The sequence below is a fragment of the Globicephala melas genome, chromosome 5 (genome assembly GCF_963455315.2).
Source record: "Globicephala melas chromosome 5, mGloMel1.2, whole genome shotgun sequence".
NCBI lineage: Eukaryota > Metazoa > Chordata > Mammalia > Artiodactyla > Delphinidae > Globicephala > Globicephala melas.
Genome location: NC_083318.1, coordinates 109225872 through 109239685, shown reverse-complemented (window position 1 = coordinate 109239685; position 13814 = coordinate 109225872). Strand labels below are relative to the sequence as shown.

The 13814-nt window shown below is 49.9% G+C and overlaps 1 protein-coding gene across 3 annotated transcripts in view; it reads right to left on the bottom strand.

Moving 5' to 3' along the window:
- GATB (glutamyl-tRNA amidotransferase subunit B) overlaps nt 1-13814 on the bottom strand; it is a 77068-nt gene that overhangs the window by 4727 nt on the left and 58527 nt on the right. For all 3 annotated transcript variants that reach the window (XM_060299697.1, XM_030878226.2, XM_060299696.2), the window contains 2 exons: nt 12687-12820; nt 5534-5612 (listed from right to left, as the gene is read on the bottom strand). In XM_060299697.1, coding sequence (XP_060155680.1) covers nt 5534-5612; nt 12687-12820 — 213 coding nt within the window. The remainder of the gene's footprint in view (nt 1-5533; nt 5613-12686; nt 12821-13814) is intronic.

Sequence of the window (13814 nt, the reverse complement as noted above, 5' to 3'; positions counted from 1 at the left end):
GAAAGGGGCACACAGCGGGTAAGAACCTCCCCTGCTCTCAGCGGACATACTGATGGCGTGCCCACAGCACAGGAACCGGAGGACAGACAATCTGTGATGCGGATAAGACTCAGCGTCTGAAGAGCTTCTCTGCCCCCTTTCCCTGATAGAGTTATTTCTCTTGAATAAGACTTACAATTTTAAAACATTGCTCCTAATTATAAAATTTAATATGTGTTCACTGTAGAAAATAAGGAAGGAAATACAGAAAAGACAGAGAAATCTTACCCAATTCCCATCCCCTCAAGGTGACCAATGTTAGTATTCTAGTATTTTCCCTTTCATGGTTTTCTTTCTGTTTTGTAACATAATTGTGATCACAGCACATATACAATTTGTAACCTGCTTCTGTTTCACTGATTACAGAAGTACTTTCTTGTATTAACAAAAAAATCCAATATTCATCATGATTTACTTAAATGACCCCCTACTGGTAGATTCGGACCAGTGTTTATTTTGTTCATCTGCAGAGTCTCCTAAAAAAGTTTCTAGTTGAAAATGTCCAACATTCAGGAAGAGAGAATGGAGATCCCAAGAGAGACCAGATCCCTAGCTTATAACAGAAGTCACCTGCAAGAGTGATTGATGAGAAGCTACACAGCAACTCTTTACAGGAAAGCCCAGCAGGTGTGGATGCTGCTTGCAGCCCAGGCCTGGGAGGAGCTGAACGCCTGGCGGTCACAGGCCCCTGCAGCCACTGCGGCTGAAAGTGCAGAGCTGAGCTGAGCTGGCCGCCCAGGGGTCAGCCTTTGCCTGGCACCCAGTACACCTGGGACCCGACAGGCCCAAACACTGGTTGGATCTGCTTGGGCGAAAATAACAAGAATGAAGGCAATTGAGGCAGTCAGGGACCAAGGCCAAACCACACCTTTCAGAAGGAAAAGCAGGACAATGCTGGGACGACGCTTTTACATGCAGAGAGGCTGGCTGCTCCCTGAGAGAGTGGGGAGGGGTACCAAGGAGTGACCTAGGGAAGCACACCTCAGCAGCCTCCAGGAGCAAGTGCCCGGTGGCTGCAGGGTTCTCCCACTCCCAGAGTTAGAACACACCAGCTTACTCACTTCCCCAGTTAGCACCCCTGGGCTGACACAGTGGATTCCAGAATCCAATCCTCTGCTTGTTCCTATTTAAGGCACAGATTGTGCCCTCCTGGCTGTAGCCCAGCAGGGCGGGAGCCACTATACGGGGCCCGGCCGCCTCCAGGCCAGACTCTGCGGCCTCCCCCGGCCTCCTGGCTGCAAACATCGTGGCTCTGTGCTTGCCAACCTCGTGCTGCGGCATAAATCCTCAGCTTTTGTCTGTGTTTAATCACCACCCTGGGAAGTGCTATCGAAGTGCAATTGTTTCTGGCCAGGAGTGCACCTCCCAGGCCTGCAGCTGCTCACCCAAGACAGACCGCATCACAAGGGGGTCCTGGTGCAGGGCCAGTCATCTGGGTTAATAAATGGCCACCGGGGTAGGGAGTGCTGCAAGCTGGGGACCCCCGATCACACCCCCACCACCGAAGCCAGCTCTGACGCATGCGGTGGAAACTCAGGCTTCAGTTCCTGGTGACTGAGCACACACCCTCCTAACTACTACCCAACCATTTCTCTAGCTAAAGCTATTTTTAAAGAATCTGGAGGGAAGGATAAAAGGAGAGCACACAGGCTCCTGGCCTGTCCCTGCCTGTTTGGGGCTTCCAGGGTCAGAGGGTGGCGGAAAGACCTGTTCCAGGGAGACGGCAGGGAGGGAGCGGTGACAGACAGAGAGGGGGTCCCTCTGGGCAAAGGCAAGTATCGCGAAACGTCATTCTTCTAGAAAGGCACAGACGTCAATCTAGGCCCTTAAGAGAAGCAGGGCACAGGAAAATGTGCAAAGAACTGACGCACTAAAACGGAGAAAAAGACATCAAATCATTCGTAAGTTTTACTGCACGATGTAACATTTTCTATATTAAAAGGTTTTTGGTGATTTCTGTTTAAGGTAGACCCCAAAGTAGACAGGAGGAAATTGCTTAAATGGCACACTCGCATGTTAAAATTCGACTTTCATCTCTGTGGAATCCCTGTCCAGCCTGGTCCCACAGGAAGCACTAGAGGGGCAATCCCTGGGAGACGGTGGACCGTCTGCACTTACTCCAGGCTCGCACAGAGGAGACACGTAGGCATCTGGGGTGATTTCCCCCGGGGCCTGGCTGGCCAGCAGTCTGGGCGACGCCCGGGGCCTCCGAGTCCCCAGAGGCTCAGGACCCTGGCATGCTAGCCACAGGGGTGTTGTGATTCTGCAGGTGGGAGTCTGGTGTGCCCTGTCCTTGGTGAGGGGAGGAGACAGGGGCTACTTCATTAGACAGAACCGGATCCTGTGAGAGGAGCCCGGGTGCTTTTGTCTACAGTTACCAGGAGTTTGCTCATGGTGATAAATAATCTTTGAGCTTCTGTTTCTGAAAGACAGGGCTGCCTCACGGCAGCAACCTCTCAACTCCCCTGGGGCCCAGGGAGCTGAGAGGATGAGGTTTGTAAACCTCAGAAGCACTGTTGGGACACCTGGGGGCAAGGTGCAGTGAAATGTGTCAGGGATGAAAATAATGGACAGTCATGGAAAGGAGAGCCGGATGGCAAGAGGTGGATTAATAATAAATTAGACGTAAAGTGGGAGAGTCTTTGGAGTTCAGAACGTTCTCAGGGCAGGATGACTCTTTCTGCGTATCTGTCATCCTCTTTCTGCGTATCTGACATTTTCTCAGTCAACTTTCTTTCTCGTCTCCGGGTTATTCAGTCACTAGTAGGACCTCTTCCAGTTCTGTCAGAGGAAACACCAGTAACCAATGGAACCAGAGTCCTTCTGCCTCACAGGGTTTCTAAAACCTAAGGCCTACTTGGATTCCTCTGTCAAATTCAGTAAAAAAATAATTATAACACATTTATGTGTTACATTTTACAGTAGACTCTAAAAATAAAAAAGACGCTCAATGTAATTAGTCATCAGGGAAATGCAAATCAATCCACCACAAGCTACTACTTTACACCTACTAGGAGACGACTGTAACCAAAAAGCAGGACAATTACAAGGGCTGGCGGGGATGTGGAGAAACTGGAACCCTCACACACTGCTGACGGGACTGTAAAATGGTGCAGCCCATTTGGAAAACAGTCTGGCAGGTCCTCAAAATGTTAAACATACAACTACCACATGACCCAGAGATTCCATTCCTATAGGTACAGCCCCAAGAAATCTGAAAACATATGCGCCAACAAAACCCTGTACATATATGTTCATGGCAGCATTATTCATAAGAGCCAAAAACAGGAAACAACACAAGTGTCCACTTACTGATGAATGGTAGACAAAATGTGGTTCTACCCACACGATGGGATACTCTTTAGCCATAAAAAGGCACGAAGTACTGACACAACATAGATGGACTCTGAAAACATGACACTAGGTGAAAGAAGCCAGACACAAAAGGCCACATATCGTATGAGTCCATTCATCTTAGATGTCCAGACGAAGCCAATCCATAGAGACAGACAGTAGATTAGCAGTTTCCTAGGGCAAAAGGGGTTAATGGGGCGAAACTGCTAACTGGATGCAGGGTTATGTTTTTGCGGTGATGAAGATGTTCTGGAATTAGATAGTGGTGATGGTTATAACCTTGTGACTATACTAAAAACCAATGAACTGTAGGCTTCTTAAAAAATAAAACTAAAAAACAGTACACTAAAACCTCTTATTTTCAAAAGCCTTGTTTTTCTAACCTCCTGTCTGCCCAGCCCACAATCCACCCTGCTAACTGTATGTGTGCACAGGAAGCTGCCTGGGATGATGCTCACCCAATATTTTTTTTTTTAATTTTTAAAATTTTTTGGCCACGCCGTGCAGCATGTGGAATCTTAGTTCCCCGAGCAGGGGTTGAACCTGCACCCCCTGCAATGGAAGCGCGGAGTCTTAACCACTGGATGGCCAGGGAAGTCCCGTTCACCCAGTATTAATGGTAGTTATTTCAAGGTGGTAGAACTGGAAAATCTTTATATTTTTCAGCATTACTTAAGTTGTTACAATGAACAAATACCATTTTTTTCCCACCAGAAAATCAGTGATTTTTTAAAAAAACAGAACAAGGTAGAAAAATTAAAAAGCAAATCGCCTAAGGCAATGGTGCATAAGGGAGATGCCCTCATGGGACACACAATCAGACTCTTATTTTGGTTCTGTGATTGCCTTACAGAAGCCAGGATTCACCCCACCTCCTTTAAACACACTAGAAGCCAACAGAATCCAAAAATGTCTCTATCTCTGTCTGAACCCAGCTGTCAGCATCCCCCCGCAGTTCTAGTTTCTCCCCTCTGAACCTAACATATTATCTGCACTAGGTTTTCTTTGCTGGGGCAGGAGGAGTAGGAAGGGGAAGGTTTTTTTCCTCTTTGGTTTGAAATGCAACAATTCATTTGCTCTTATGTGTATATACAGTTTCTTTCTGCCCTCCGGCCATCTAATCATTCTGCTACTGCTGAACGCTCTCATAAACATTTGTATTCCTCTGACATCCAGGCAACCAAAACCCTTTCCTAAATGTGGCGCAGTCCCTATACTTGACAGCCTCACTTGGTGGTGGGTAAACAGAACCTTTATTAGGTCCTATCCCCAGTTTCACAGCACAGAGCTGGGTGTATGCTCCATGGTGCCTCGTAATTAGCCAAAAGCAGCGCTTTTCCAAAGCCTCACTATGTAACCTGCCACTACTGAGGACATGTATAAATATTAAACGCCAAAGGCACCATTAAAATAACATTAAGTTACTGGCTGAAGAACTGACAGCTGTGATATCTCAAGTCGAGATCAGGCGGCCGCCTTGGTGTTCTTTATCTTTCCGGGTGCTTATTTGTAAGAGTTTTCTGAGTTCCAGGGACCTTGCGCCCACCTGAGACTGTCAGGTGGGGCTGGAGATGAGGCGGAAGGCCGCCTTTGATGACGATGCTATTTGTCTGGGTTTTCACACACTGGGCCTGTCTGTTAAATTTGATCTACTAAGTGGGAGGCAGTCTGTCTGGCCTCACCCTTCTTGCTGGAAGACTGACTTTCAGGGGCAACCACGTGACAAGACAAACGAGCCCCTGGTACTGGGTGGGAGGCTGCAGAGGACGGGCGAGGGAGGAAAAGGGCCAGGGAGCAGTGTCGGCCACACAGGGCACGGGGGAAGCGCACAGGCCGAAGCCCCCAGGAGCTTCAGGGCCCACCTTTCACATAAACAAATGTGTGGGAAACATTCCGGGCAAAGCCAAACAACTACGCCGTCTGGTTAGCAAAGATGAGAAGCAAATTACCTGCGTCATACATAGTACTGGCTTTATTTCATTTGCTAAATAAAATGTTTCTACCTCTCCATATAAAAATAGCCCTTAGAAGCATTTAATACTTCAAAGATGAAATGCACTTAGTGATGGCATTTGACTTCCACATAAAACATGTACGGGGCTGGCAGGGTGGTCGGACCCTTTGGGAGGTGGGGACATACCTGTTTAGCTGCGGATGAAGAGATGGCTTTCCTGTCCAGCAGGTCAAGCAGCTCAGCCAGGGCAGAGGGTGTGACAGGACTAGCAGCCCCATAAAGGAGAGAAGAAACATGTACATTTCACTCTGTCATGTATGCATTTATGGTTATTTAAAATCAAAGCACGTGATTTTGTAGGTTTGAATAATTCAATCCACACCCAGGAATAGAAGTAACAGGCCAGTTAGGCTCTATGTTATTTAGTTATCTTGTACTTTAGGACAGAACACATTTTTGTGACCAGTGTTGTTTTTCTTTATTTTACTACCCAACAATAACCGCAGTTTGGCAGAAGTTGTAGTGACAGACAACTGCTCAGTTTAATTAGTCAAAAAAAGGAGGTGGCTGCAAAATTCATGAACCATGACGAGAAGAGAAAAAACCAAAACCCAGTAATTAAATATTTTCGACTGAAAGATCAGCCTAAAAAGTACTTCAAACAAAACAGCTAACAAGGCCAGTTTTCGAGTGTTTTTGTGCAAATAGAAATTCTTTTTAATCGTAAGAACTTGTCTTTTAGGGACGCAGTGACTACCAGCCATGTCGTCAGCCATCCTCATGGGCATCCACAAACTGCTCTCTCCCGCAGGCTCGCAACAGCTTCTCACAGAAGGGCCTGGAGTTCATTATGCCTACACTTCTAGGAAGGGACTTATTTGCCAAGATCCCACGATATAAAAGGACGAGAGGCAACCAAAGGCGTAAAGTGTCATTAATTGACATTCTGGGGTGAGGGGGGCGGTGAGTGCCTAGGATTAGTGGAAAAGACTGAATTACAGACTATTTCTTTTAAAATACATAGTTTTGCTACTTTTAAACACATGCAGCAACTAGGCTAATGAAACGCTGTCTGTCTGAGGTCATGAGGGGACCAGTTTTAAATAGACTGGAACGACTTATAAATAGCACGTTAGTGTGTCTGTGTAAACGAAAGCTTCTGGAACGTTTAACACTACTTGAAAACACCTTCTGTTTAAGTCTCAGTTCCCATTACTCACTATTCATTTCTTTGTTAAGCTCTTAGATAGTAAAAAGGAAACTACCGCTCAGCCGCTACTCCAATTTCCCGGAATTCCAGGCCAACCGAGTGCAAGTGCACCAGGTCTGACTCAGGTGCAGTGAAACCTCACAGGGCTGTTCACGTGAGGCAGCTGACACACAGAGGCAGCCCACTGTCCTGCAAGTGTCTGCTTATCCCGAAGTATGGATAAAAGATCATTCCAAGAGGATATTAGGTTTGCAGAGTGTCTGGACCACCCTGATTAAATCTCAGCAGGACGAGGGGCAGAGGGCTGGGAAATCAAGACACCCTTTCTCTAACTTCCCACCCTATTGACAAGTAATAAAGAATTCCCGAAATAAATTCGGGTTTCTTGGATGTTCTATGATCCTAGTAAACATAAAGGCCAATTAGAGTGTAGACTGTGTGTAGAACCTGTAATAAGCACTGAGGTTGAACTAGATTTCTCAAGCCTGCAAACAAAAGGGTCCCCACTCCCACGTGAGCTGATGATAAAGGGATGTGAAGACAGAGAAGGACAGAAATAGAGTACAGCATGACTAAAAATACTTTGCCTTTCATCCAATGACCTTCATTCACTATGAAATACCTCCACTGACTTGGGATTTCTCAATCGCCCTTTTGTACCCACTGTGCTCGACACATAGTAGGTCAGCAGTATCTGTGTCACAGACTCCTTCCCCCCAACTGGGACACTGTGTCTACTAATTCCAGCTGTGCCAGGGCTCACCTCCAGTAAGACGATGACAAAGATCAGGACCTGTCACCCTGGCCTTGAAAGGCCCCCCTCATCAGGTTAAATAAATAAATCGGCCGATTTGGAACAGAACAGCAGCAGAAGCACAACTGGCTGCTGTCAGATCACGCTGGTTTCTGGGCCGTGGGTGTGTCTCCACTAAAGAAGAGCCCGACGTGGAAGGCTAGTCTCCCATCCCCAGCCCGGTGCATCTGCAGACGAGGGGAAATGGCATCTCTCAAGCCTTCCAACTTCACCCAATCCCCTAGAGCTCTTATGGGATCACGACTCTATCTCCAGCCTGGATTCTGGAAGCAGACACCCTGACACCTCCACAGCCACCCCCGTTCCTGTGAAATGTGCCACCTGTCGCAACCCCTGAGCTCATTTTAGGCCCAAGCTCATGGGACACAGAGGCTCGCGGAGAAAGACAGGGAGACACGGACACCTAGGCGGCTGCTCAGCAATCCTTCTGTTCACCTCGCTAACGTCCCAGCGCCCCTGCCTGGCACTCCCACACAAGCTGCTGTTCTAGAGCGTCTCCTTCCCACGCCCCTTCTCAGCACGGACCCTCACCTCCCGCATCATAAGGTCACCCACTGATGGAAGGCTCAGAATCTTCTGGGGTGCCCGCCTCCTCCTCTTCCATCAGACAGCCCCCTGGACCCACGCTCTTGCCTGCATCACCTGCCACTGCTACGCATCCTACTCGGACGCCGGGTTCCTCCCTCCTGCGGCTTTAACCCCACACCTTCACGAGCGCTCAGATCTGCCCTGTGTTGACAGTGCCTCCAAGTGGTCTTGCAGTCACTTGATTCTGCCTGACCTTATTATTATTATTTTTTACCAATGAAGAGCATCAGTGGCTACTGTCTGCCCTTGTTGTTTGGATCCCAACCCTATCCCTCTGCAGATGCTGTTCTTTTAAAATCACCTCCCCTCACTAATTACCAAACATAATAGCTTCCCGCCCTGCTGCACCCCCTGAGAAAACCCCTTCTCCCTGGGCCTCCAGTCTCTTTTCCCTCCTTGACTGCCTTCCTCCACCTCTTCCCGCTGGCGAGGAGTGGCCCGGGCTCCCGTCTCCCCACACATGTTCTAAGGCAGGGGTCGGCAAACTTCTGGGAAGCGCCAGAGAGCAAATATTTAAGGCTCCGTGGGACACACCTGGTCTCGGTCATGCAGTCTTCTTTGTTTTGGTTTCTAAATATACGAGGTAATAATCATCCTTAGCTCACAGGCTGTATACAAACAGGCCCGCGGCTGTGACCTCTAACAGGCTCCCACCTCCTACATCCCATTCTTGGACGCTGCCCCGCATCTCACGCTGCCGGACTAATCCTCCTGTGAGCCTCAGCCCCTTCTCAGCTCAAAGGCCTTCCCTGGTTTCCTAGTGCCTCAGGAGCTGCTGCCCGCAGCTGACCCGCAAGTTCAGGCCCTCGGCTGGAGTGAACAACTGGACAGCTGCACCTGCCTGATATTACCAGGAAATATTTGGTCAGGGAATCAGTAACTTCCACTTTCCTAACTAAATCAAATCTGGTATGAATAGCTATGAGTTATTAACTAAGAAAGCAATATGCTCAAAATAATGAAAAAGCCAAGTTCAACAAGCACTTTTCTGGCCAGACCCTTTAAACACCAGTCTTCTGAGAGGTCTTTAAAGATGAACGCTCACTTGCAAAATCACTTCCTGCCAACGTGATCTCTGGAGTGTCCCTTGCCTGGTGTCATCATGAGACTACTGCTAGCTCTGCAGCTACTGCCCTTCTAGGCTTTGGAAACGTTAGCCCAGCTGCCGAGGTTGCTCACTGGTTAATGTTTGCTCCAAGGTGAGGCTGGTATATGCAGCCCAAGCAGTGGTTGTCTGAACTGTGTAGACTGTGAGAGCTGCTACACAGAGCTTGCTTCCTGTTCAGTTCCTGTTCTACATAAACTCTAGCACAGAACTGTTGCTTAGCTTCCTCCTTCCTTGACTTTGGAACAACCAAGCACACTTTTATTTAGAGTTTGGTGCCCTTGGAGTTCTTTTTTCTTTTTTTGATAAAGTTATTCATTTTATTTATTTATTTTTGGCTGTGTTGGGTCTTAGTTGCTGCGCACGGGCTTTCTCTAGTTGTGGCGAGCAGGGACTACTCTTCGTTGTGGTGCGTGGGCTTCTCATTGTGGTGGCTTCTCTTGTTGCGGAGCACAGGCTCTAGGCACACGGGCTTCAGTAGTTGTGGCTCGTGGGCTCTAGAGCGCAGGCTCAGTAGTTGTGACGCACGGGCTTAGTTGCTCCGCGGCATGTGGGATCTTCCCGGACCTGGGCTCGAACCTGTGTCCCTTGCATTGGCAGGCGGATTCTTAACCACTGCGCTACCAGGTGAAGCCCCCCTTGGAGTTCTTAAGACTCTAGTGCTTACGAATTGTTTGGATAAATACCAGAGGCTCCAAGTTCCCCTGACAGTCTAATTTATCAATCTCAGCTCCTGTAGAAGCTCCTAAAATGGTTGTTAGCAAACCCCTCACGTCACAGATCAACATATAGATAGAGAAACTGGTCTGGAAGTCAGGGGGCTGGCTTCCGGTTTGAGCAGTTGTGCACCTTACCTCTAGGGGCCTGGATTTCCTCCTCTGCTAAATGAAAGAGCTGAACCAGAGGTAGCTCAGGTCTCTGCTGAGACTGAAATTCAGTGACTCTAGCAATCAGTCAGCAACATGGAAAACGCTTTTTAAAGCTAAGAGTTAGATCTCCTCCCAAAGCTCCAACCACTCCTTCCCGGAGCCTTTCAGGTGAACGTGGTCTCGTCCCTCTCTGCTTGCACCGCACTGACTAGTTCTAAACAAGAAGCACTCCATTCTGCCTTGAGGTAAAAGCATTAGTGCACAAGTCCAGTCCTCCCCAGGACACAGCTTCTTAAGGGCCGGGCCAGCGTCCTGCTTGGCTCTCCACGAGCTCCGCACAGAGGGTGCTCTACAGCCAGTGCTGGATTCACGGCTCAACTCCCGCGACTTTCCACACCCTCCATGTTCCGGCTCGACCCCAATCATATGGTCAACTGTACTTTTCTGCCATTTTCCACCCTCTGCTCCTCCCAGCTATGCTCCCCCTGCTCCCCAAAGCTGCTGCTTCTTCGCCATCCCCACGCCCTGGTTCCTCACAGATGTCTCCTGGCCCCTCCTTCACCAAGACCTCTCCAGAGCCATTCAGGCTCTGGTACAGCTATACCTCCTCCATCAACTCTGCCTGAATGGGCCCGGGCTTTTCAGTGTGAAGAGTGAAGTTTCTGAGTAGAGAGGTCAAACCGGAGAGGACAAGAAGGAAAGAAACAGGCAACAGATGCCATGGGAGTTTGGGGATCGGGGCGGGAAGGGGGGGACATCGTTTTGGTACCTCACATACCATCACGGAATAGAGAAGGAAATGGACACTAAGGGCCCACGGGCGCCGTGTGTTTTCCTCTCAAAAACTCTCGGAGGCAGGCACTATCACTGTCATTTACAGTGACGGCACTGAGGGTGACTCATCCAAGGTCACGGCTGTAAGAAGCCACGTGAGGAGGTGAAACAGAGCCACATGGCCACACTGGTACCTGTGCAAACACACTGCGAGCAAGAGGCCGAACATGAAGCCAGCATCGCACAGGGGTAACTTCTCCGAACAGACGACTCTTTGGACTCACGTATCAGTCAGCACACGCCTGTCTCCCCGGCTCTGCTTCCCCATATGGCCGTGGGCGCTGCTGCAGCAACGACGCTCCCCAAGAACAGCTCGGCCTCCCGCGGGGCGCCACCTGCCTGTGTGTCCCTGATGAACACCCACATTTAAACCTGCTGCCCGTTCTCTCCTTCCTCACACTCTCCTTTTCTCTGGCTCCTATGACACCCATGGTCCTGGTTCTGTCCCTCCTTCCCTGCCCATGCTCCTTGGGTAGTCCAGGGAGTCTCAGGCCTGGTCACACGGTATCCTCCCCACAGCTCTCACCTGCTCCAACGGCTTCCAGTACCATCTACACATTGCTGAGTCCACGATCCGCTTATACTGGGCCGTGCCCTGCCTTCCCCGAGATGCCACGCTCGGGCTCCCCTCGAGCCACGTGCACACGCTGCTCTTCACGCCTGGAGCGTGTGCTGGACTTGGCCTGCTGGGCCCCGTTCACCCTTCACTCAGCAGGGAGCTCAGCTCTCCTCTCCCCCTTCTCAGGGCACCCAACTCGCTGCTTTGTAAGGACCACGGGGACCGCGTCTGCCTCGTGGACCGGCTTTCCCCACGCTCAGTACAGAACTTAGCATAGGGCAGAGTCTCAATTAACAGGTGCTGAGTTTTGAACAAGTGAGAACTCTCGGATTTACACTCCCAGATGCCTCCCAGCAGATGTAGGCCCATGTATCTGACTGCCTATCAGTCACCCCACGAGGGGGACATCTGTCCCACAGGCAACTCAAACCCTGCATGTCCAACAGGAACATGGCATCCTCCCCACCTGTCCCTCTTCCTTTACCTCCCACCAGGTTGAAAGGCTCCACTCCATCTCGCCCCAAGCCCGCGTGAGGGAGGTGGAGTCATGTGGAGTTGAGAACACTATCCGCACCTTGGTCCACCGCACTCGGGCCCAGGCACAGGGCGTTTCGCACGGGCGCTCCTGTAAGAGGTACCCAACTGGGCTTCCCACCTCGGCTCCATCTTCCATCCCATCCCCCCAGAGGGGATCTGGAGTGAGCGTGTGCTCTCAGGCCTTTGACAGCTGCCGACAAAGGCGTGTGAAGCCTCTCGGGTGGCCTTGCCCATCCCTGCAGCTCCCCTGCTCCCTCCCGAGCACCCTGGAGCTTCTGGGCCTCCTGAGCCCACCACGCCTCTTGTCTCTGAGTGTCGCACAATTGCATCTACGGTCCAGAATGCTCGGAACCCTCCCTCCACTTGGCAACTCCTCAGGGCTTGGTCTCTGAGGGAGACTCGCTCTCCCTCCTGAGGGAAAGCTTGGTGGACGCCCCAGCCTCGGTGCAGGTCCCCTTCCTGTGCATTCATGGTGGCCTGAACACACCTGCGGTGTAACGGGATGGTACTGAGCCGACTGTCTGCTTTCTTACAGCCTGGATGCCCTGCAGGTAGGACACTCCTCATTTACTCATCTGTAGGTCCCCAGCCCAGCACAGTACAAAGGACAGCGTGGACGGTCAGAGATCGGAATAAATGAGCTTTCAGATGTGAAGGGGATGGCGGACAGCTTTAGACTCTGACATTCACAGGGGATGTCTGTGTCTCGTCAGGAGATCCTGAGGGGGAAGAAGGAGGGCAGAACACCAGCCCTGCCCTGTGTCAACTGCTTCTGGACACAGAGTTCACCAGAAAGGAAAATGCGCCCCCAGACCCCACTCACCTCTCACTGACGGCAAGGTTCTGTTGCTTTAAAAAGCCCAGAAAAGTGTTGAGGACCCAACTAGTCACTTTTTTTGGCTCTGCCCTAGTTTCTTTTATCACATTTTGGAAGAACTCCAGTAGGCCAACTTCATTCTGTAAAGAAAAAGAAAATGATATAAAGCCTCCAAAAAATGAAAGATCAGTATTCTGAAACTGTCACCCTCTGCATCCCTGAGACATCTACTGGTACTTCCCCAAACAAGGATGTCACCAGAACATTCTGATCCCTTTCAGTAAACAGCAAGTATTCTACTACTTCTACTACTGTCACCATGCATTTATACAGCAGTCTGTCGAAGGAAGGAACATACTGCAGACAGCCTGGACTTTGTGGACCAGAGGACGATGAAACCTGACATCCCCTAAACTCATTCGCCCTCTCAGTGTCAGCCATGGGTACCCTACCCTACAACGTTTATCCCTGAGCAGCATGTCTAGCCTGAGTTTACCGTCCTGTCTCTTTCCAGGCCTGTCTGCTCCTGTAAGTCCTAGCGATGGCTAGAAAAAGAAGGTAAGAAAAGCAGCAGACCAAGAAGGAACAAACAGAACATTCTACTTCTGAAAAATCAAACGTGGATCGTAACTGTACTCATCTTCACATCATCCCCAGAGCGGACAGAAGTGGTTTTCACATGTTTTCAAAATGAGTAAGAACACAGGCACGTGACCCACTTAGACCACGTGATGGGTGGAGGGTAGTGCCAGGCCTCTGAGCCCAGCTGATCCTGGCTCTCACTGCGCTCTGTGAAAACAATCACCTGGGTTGGCTCATCAAGGAGACGTGCTTGAAGAAGCCCCTACTCTCCCTCCCCCTCCGGACTGCCAACTCTGTGAGTCAGGGGCCACGCTGCCCGTTCTCTCTGGGACTAGAGCTATGTCAGTGCTGGGTCACGGCAGCTGCCTGGTTAGCATCGATGGGTGAATCAGCGTCTCCCATCGCCTTGTGTTTTCTTAAAAAAAATCACATGTGAATGCTTACCCTTTATCATACCATGTTCACCTTTAAATATCGGAATTGCCACAATTATGCCTAAGAGTAATCCCCAAGGCACTCACTGAATTATACAGTACATTGCCTGCTCAGACG